The sequence below is a fragment of the Salvia miltiorrhiza genome, chromosome 8, assembly GCF_028751815.1.
Source record: "Salvia miltiorrhiza cultivar Shanhuang (shh) chromosome 8, IMPLAD_Smil_shh, whole genome shotgun sequence".
NCBI classification, from domain to species: Eukaryota; Viridiplantae; Streptophyta; class Magnoliopsida; order Lamiales; family Lamiaceae; genus Salvia; species Salvia miltiorrhiza.
The window spans coordinates 7,285,404-7,292,694 of NC_080394.1; the positions used below are offsets into that span (position 1 = coordinate 7,285,404).

The 7,291-nt window shown below is 33.3% G+C and overlaps 1 protein-coding gene across 5 annotated transcripts; it reads right to left on the minus strand.

The window, feature by feature from the left end:
* Nucleotides 1-2,308: 2,308 nt before the first annotated feature.
* Nucleotides 2,309-6,660, minus strand: LOC131000617 (SNF1-related protein kinase regulatory subunit beta-3). 5 transcript variants are annotated; one of them, XM_057926630.1, is made up of 3 exons: nt 6,509-6,660; nt 3,016-3,062; nt 2,309-2,937 (listed from the first exon to the last, which is right to left on the minus strand). In XM_057926630.1, the coding sequence occupies exons 2-3, from the start codon at nt 3,040-3,042 to the stop codon at nt 2,626-2,628; spliced, it is 339 nt and encodes a 112-aa protein (XP_057782613.1). In that variant the 5' UTR covers nt 3,043-3,062; nt 6,509-6,660; the 3' UTR covers nt 2,309-2,625. The 5 variants fall into 5 exon arrangements, with proteins under 5 accessions (XP_057782613.1, XP_057782612.1, XP_057782616.1 ...); XM_057926629.1 differs by lacking the exon at nt 6,509-6,660 and adding an exon at nt 6,354-6,476; XM_057926633.1 differs by lacking the exon at nt 6,509-6,660 and adding an exon at nt 6,051-6,082.
* Between the last annotated feature and the right edge of the window lie 631 nt (nt 6,661-7,291).

Sequence of the window (7,291 nt, forward strand, 5' to 3'; positions counted from 1 at the left end):
GGTGTTTTGATTGATTATCTGCCATCTTTATGAGGATAGTGATTCATTTGTGTCAAGTTTTTGTGTTTAATGTATATTGGTTAGTGAAACCTTTGTAAATCAATTCCACTATACATGAGTAATGGAGTCAGTATGGATTTCCACAGGTTGCTCCACCTTCAGCTCAACACAGGTCACTATCCCTTGAAACACCGTTTAATAAAAACTCCTTAAATAATTAGTCGAGCTTTAGTTTGATGCTACTCGTTGCTCGTAAATAATTTTGTTCAATGAACTAGCTTGAAATTATAATATTATTAATTTTTTATATAGCTTATAATTTTTCAAGTTGGAGTGACTTATATAGTTACACCTCAATAGTTCAATTAACAGAGTTCATATAAGTTTTCTATGTTATAAAAATACATTACTCGTGAAAAATGATGAGTACTTAAATTCAAATCAAGACTTAGTTAAGCTCGCGGGCATTGAAATGTTCGATAAATAAAATTTGAAATTGAGATAGCAGTAATAATAAATCAGTTGATCTTGAACTTGACAAAAGTCGATTCAATTCAATTCGATTATACATGTAATTTGAGATTATTCTTTTGAGAATGTTGTACTATAATATTTCGAAATTCTTTTAAATCTGTAAAATACACAGACCTATTTTCAATATATACATATATATAATTGTAAAGATATGACTTCTCGTAATAGAAGCACATATTCTCATAATTTATCTATAACTAGGTTATTAAATAACTAGGGAAAAGGGGCATCTTTGGCTCCCATGTTCTTTAACTTTGTTGACTTCTGACCTTGCAGACTAATTATATCATTATATGCACATGTTTTAGCTAAGTTGTTCCGTACTTACTCCCTCCATCTCACTATAAGTGAGACCCTTTTTTTGGGCATAAGCATTAAAAGATGTGTATTTTGTGTGTAGGTGAAAAAGTGAAAATGTGTTTAAAGAGTAAAACTTGTACCCAAAAATAAAAGAGTCTCACTTATAGTAAGACACCCAAAATAGAAAGAGTCTCACGGACGGAGGGAGTAGTTTTTTAGCCTTTTTTCCCATGTAATTTTATTCTAATAATTTTCCGCTTGTAATCTTTTTGCCATTAATAAAAGGGTTTAAAAAAATATCTAACCTTACAATGAATTCATCATCAAAATCATGAATTCGTAATAATTATTTACAATCTAAGGGCAGAAAATAATTTATATTTTATACGATAAATATCTGAATTCATTTAAATCATTGCCTATATATATAGAGGAGATAAGTTATTATAAGAGCACCCACATCGATCGGCTCATCCGGCTGACTCGAGTTGGTTTGTTGAATGAGTCGACTAATGCAAGCCTGTGGGAGCTCGAGTCTGGCTCATCTCGATAAGCTCGACTCATCCGCCAATTTGTTCAATTACGTGCAATGCACGCACCTTTACAAAAAATTAAATTACATACCTAATTCCGACGCAGCCGCACAGAGAGAAGGAAATGAAGAAGAAAATGACGATGGATTGTGAGAGAGAGAGAAAATAGGGTTTGCCTAATGGACTTTTAACATTAGTTTGAGCTTTCCTTAAAATGATCTATTTAATTATTTAATTATTCTAATTTTCAATTTTCTTAATTAGTTTAATTTTAATAATTTAAATTTAAGGAACTGTGTTACTTAAAGTGGTGTCATTTAAATTAAATTAATGTAATTAAATGAAATGCAAAAATCAAAACTAATGGATATGAGTCGGTTGGATGAGCCTCCTCAGTACAAGACATTGATTCATAAATGGTTTCCTCCGTGGATGATCTTCCAATAGACTCAATGGATATAGATGCTCTAAGAACTACATTTATCGTGAAAGCGTGAGAACATTTTATGGAACGTACTGCATTTATAGTAAAATTTACTGCACTAAAAAAAATGAATCTTTTTTGTTATTTATTAGATTTATAAAGATGAATGAATCTTTATATGGAATATAATACTCTCTCAATCCCATTACAAATGCCTCACTTTCCATAATGAGATGTTTCATTACAAATGTCTCCTTTTTCTTTTAGCAAATAATTAAAAGATTAATTAACTAATGGGCCCACCACTTACTCTCTATTCATACTTTACAAATCTCAATATATTTTTCTCTCTCCACCAACTCACTTTATCTACTAATTATACATTCATTAATTTCTGTGCCCAAAAGCAATGAGATATTTGTAATAGAACGGAAGGAGTAATTAACATAAATGATGGAGAATTTATATTGTAAATTATGTTAGTTATAAACTATGTTAATGTTATTTTACAAAACGATGAAATAATCACTCATGTAACATCTATAATGACAAAGTTCCCATGGAAGTACACATCCAATAATAATTAGGCCCAATGAAATGCATCCAATCCAATTCAAACTATTTAAATACAGTAATCATTTCTATACTTCACATTTAATTTCTAAATAACACAAAAATATTCACCATAGGAACCTGATGAACATATATTTCAATGCTAAATAAATCATGTTTGACTAACTCCTACCACTGCTCAAATTAGGACACAAATAAAAGAAAGACCAAAGAAGAAGAAGAGGTTCATGATCAAGAAAATCACCTGCTGCTGCAGCTGCTTCATCTTCTTGGAACGGGTTTGTAGAGCACAACAGTGACAAATTTCGAACGAAAACGATGAGTGACCCCGAGTGCGACAATTGTGCGAGGAGGTTCTCTATTCTCTATGTAAAGATGATTTAGTGTAACATTTTGCGGTGATGGAAGGGGTGCACAAGGATCACTCGTCGTCAGGTGATTCAACAAAGTATGCTGCAGATGGGGAGGTAGTGATGGTGGTTCTCGCCCCTCGTCTTCATTTCCAGGGTAGGCATTGTTGTAACTTGCTTCGGGGGAGTTGGGGACGTCGAATCCAACTACACTCACTCGATCCTGCAGAGAAGTTTTGTTATACATACGAGTTGGTTGAATGCGTGGACAACTAGTTGGAAAAGGGGTTTCTCGACTTACTTGGTCTTCACCATATTGGTGGTTCATTGTTGCTGGAACAAAGAAGCCTGAAAAATAAATGCAAATTTTCATTTGTTAACAGTTCTGGAATTATTAAGCTGCAATAACAATGGAGAGTTCAGCAATTACTAAATGTTGGAATAACGCTATAGACACGTAATCTTAATCAAGCATCAAAGTTGGCAAATCAAGCAACACTTCCACACCGCGTGTTCAGATCTGATAAGATGGTTTTAGGATGAGTTAGAAATGACGCCCCAAAGATTGGACATGAATGTAACAAAATTCGACCAATGAGTCATAAAATTAACTAATTATTACTTCAAACATGTATAAAGAAGACCAAAACAAGATCTCAGTATAATGGCCAGAATATGTGTATATAACACAGAGAATCCAACTAAAACTGGCATGCCGTATTAGCTATATCATGAGTTACAGAGGCTATCATATCCAGCATAGAAGTTGACTATCATTTTTGGTGCACAGAGAAAAAGAAAAGGCAAGCCACAGTTGACGGAAAGAAGATCATATGAAAATATGTGTTGAGGTCCAGATGTTGGCTAGTTAAATGGTTTTTGGTAACTAATTTCACCTGTTAACTTAGATGCAATCAGAAAATGCAGGTTTGAAGAATCCTGAAAGTCCCACATTAATTTTATTTCTTTGTGCTGATAAATTCACATGACTATGCGACTAATTCAGATGATATCCAAATTCAGCTCTTTTTTTTTTTTAGAATTTACTTAGCAGTATAGTTATTCTATTCGCCTATATAATCTCCCAAAGAGAGCATCCGCTCCGAAGAGAAAAATACAATGACTATATGATAAATACTCAAATTTTCTATACAGAGTCTCACCAAATATTTTGGATAAGGATCAAAGGGTACAGTGACTGCATCATAAAATTGATAAGGCATAGCTCTTTCCCATTTTTAAATATGAGAGACCAAATAAATATGAAAATCAATGTTGATGTAAGAGTATAATACCCCTCCAGGTGTAAGATATTACTTCACTATGTCCAGTACAAATAATTCGAACATCCAAACGGGACTCTATTGTTGTTACCCAAAACTTTGAAGTAAAGAATCTCCACAGATCATTCATTATATTCTTGAGTGTACCTTCACTTGACAAAAGAAAATTCAAACTTATTGTAATTTGATTGGAGTAAATAAAACATTCTTTTTTAAATTAAAGAAGTACTAAATTCTGTATTCAGCAGTGAGTAATTCCAGTCACTACTCCCACTACAGCTAGTAAGTCAGCCCCACGCAAATGAACTTATGACCACAAAAAATGGAAGGCTTGAGCTCTCTCAAAATAGAGAGGATAAAAGATCGAGATCATTTCTAAACTCAAAAGGATAGGTGAGGTGACTATTTTGCTTTCTATTTTGCTTGAGCTCTCTCAAAATAGAGAGGATAAAAGATCGAGATCATTTCTAAACTCAAAAGGACAGGTGAGGTGACTATTTTGCTTTCTTTTTTCCAACCTAAGAGCACTAGTCACTACTCCCACTAAGAGCATCCACAACAGATCTCTCAAAATTTTACTCCTAAAAATACTCCTAAAGTCTTCCCTAAATTATTTTTAACCCCTATTTTACAATTGCATACAGCAGCTCTCCTATTTTTCATTATCTATTTTATAAATTTAGGATTAGATTTAAGGGAGTGTAAATTTAGGATTAAATTTGAGGGGGTGTAATTTTTTTGTGGGCCCAACTTAATATAGGTGATCTGTTGGATGATCATTTTATCTCACTTTTTATTATTTTAGCTCAAATTTAAAGTTAGGATTACTTTTGAGAGATCTGTTGTGGATGCTCTAAGGTTGGTAAGTCAGCCCCACGCAAATGGTCTTATGACCTCGAAGCCTACTTCACTTTTTGGAGTTGAGTTTCTGAGAGCTGCAAAAGTAGAGACCTAAGGAATTCATTTTCAGCAAACTAACTATGGCCCTTGGCCCTAGCTGTAGGAAGGATTGGGTGAGGAGCGCGCAACAGCTAACTTACAAATCTCTGGGCGAGCTCATACCCACGAGTAAGCAGAAGAAAACAAGTAAGAAACTTTATCTCAACTTCTGCACATTTCTGATGCAGCTACAAAGCAGGTGAGAACTTTCAAATCGATTTAGATCATTCAGTTTTCCTATAGGCACATGGCAATGCACATACAGTATAGTCTGTATTCACTAACTATGGTTCACTTGTTAAGATCTATTTACTGACAATAATGCTGTTATGAGCCAGTATTCAGACTAATTAGAGCATTCAATCTATTGCAACAAGAAACTATAGTAACACATGACAATGCACACACTATTTAAAAATGAATAAAATCACTAGCTATGGTTCATATGTTAAGATCTAGTTACTGACAATATTTCTTTTTCGAACCAGTATTCATACTCATTATAGGATTCGATATATTGCAACAAGAATCTATAGTAATACATCCTAGACGTCTTTTTTCAACTGGGTTGAAAATGCTCTCTTGTGTTTCCTTCAATGCAGACATCTCAACTGACACAAGACTAATAGAACAAGACATAGCTAATCAGCAAACGGTAACCAAAAACTGCCATCAAAATAACCCAATATTGCACCTTCATGATCATCAACTATCTAGCAGAATTCTAGGTACTCAACTCTTACTAGCAATAAAAGCATTGATAGGGCAAGTTTCAAACTCTACCAAATACAATCTAGTGAGGATATTAAATTAAAAGACTCATGAAAAAAAGAGTCTAAAGGCAGCATTGGCACATCTAACTTTTTCTCCTATAAGATCGGTAGAGTAATAAAGTTTCAACTATCTTCCACTTGCTGCTGACAACTGGAAGAAACAACAGTCAACACCAAGTTCTGATATATAAATGCAAATGGAACAAGTTAAAATTTAATTCACCCCATAAATTGAAGCCAGAAAGTTCCTTGACATAAATGTAGAATTAGACCAATACAAAAACCAAACCGCGGGCAATTCTACTCTTCAAGTCTCAATGCAGAAATCGTAAAACTCAAACCTTCAAATGAAATTCCAAGAACCCAAAAGTTCGTCTGAACAACAAAATAATAAAAAAAAATCATTATCATACAATATTTTTAAAAAAATGCCCATCACATAATTCGACAAATTAGACACGCACACGCCTGGTAAAGAGGAATTCCCATAAATCACGAAATTGATGAAACAAGAAAGATAAAAATTTGGAAATTAATAGAAAATTTCCAGAATTCAATTCAGTCCCCGAAATCAGTAGAAACGTACGAGGAGATACCCATCAAGAACTTAAACATCAAAAATAGATTTTTTATTTTTTATTTACCTGAGTTATGGTTCAGGTAAAAGAGTGGCAAAGAAATTAAAAAACCCAATAATTCATGACAATTTACGAAAAGAGAACGCGAGAAAGAAGATATACGCATCAACTTTTTATTTATTTCTGAATTGCTTAAGAAAGAAGGTGAAAAGGGTGATTACCTAGTAGAATCCGACGACAGATTCTCAAAGAATCATGTCTCTCTGCGTGTCTCGTCTCTTTGCGTGCGTGCGTGTGAGAGAGATGCAAGGAGACAGAGAGAGAGAGAGAGAGAGAGAGAGGAGAATTACAATTTACAAATTACACTACAACTCGTGACATGAGAATTTCCATATTCGTATCACGCCAAAAAGCATAAAAATGATGATGGGCCTCGAAGAAGCTAAATCATGGGCTTGAACTGAAAGGTGAATATATTGGGCCAAATTCCCCTATTAGGCCCAAACTAATGTGTTTTGCCCCGAACAAAATCATGGGCTTGAACGGAAAGGTGAATATATTGGTTTTGTAAATTTTCTATAAATAGAAATTTAAGATATTTTTTATTTTTTACTACTTACAACTTTTTCAGATATAAAGTTATAAACCACCTATGACCTGAATAATTTTTTTAAAAAAATATTTCAAATTGGGCGGCGCGAAGTTGGATTAAGCTTAATTATAATAATCAATCTCTAAGATAAGTGGATTAAGGAATATTAACGGTACATCTTTTAATGTTAAAAGTGGGTTGAGGCTAATTAATAAATTAAAATTTTGAAATGGTTAATGACTTCAGAAATCCAATGATATCTTTTGTTGTACTATGTTTGTTTGATGTATTATTTCAAGAAGGTTTACACATACTATGCTAATTACCAACACTTTAATTTTAGATATCCATTTATTTTTTTATAGATAGATGTGTACCCATACATGTCTATGAATACCAACGTTATATAGTA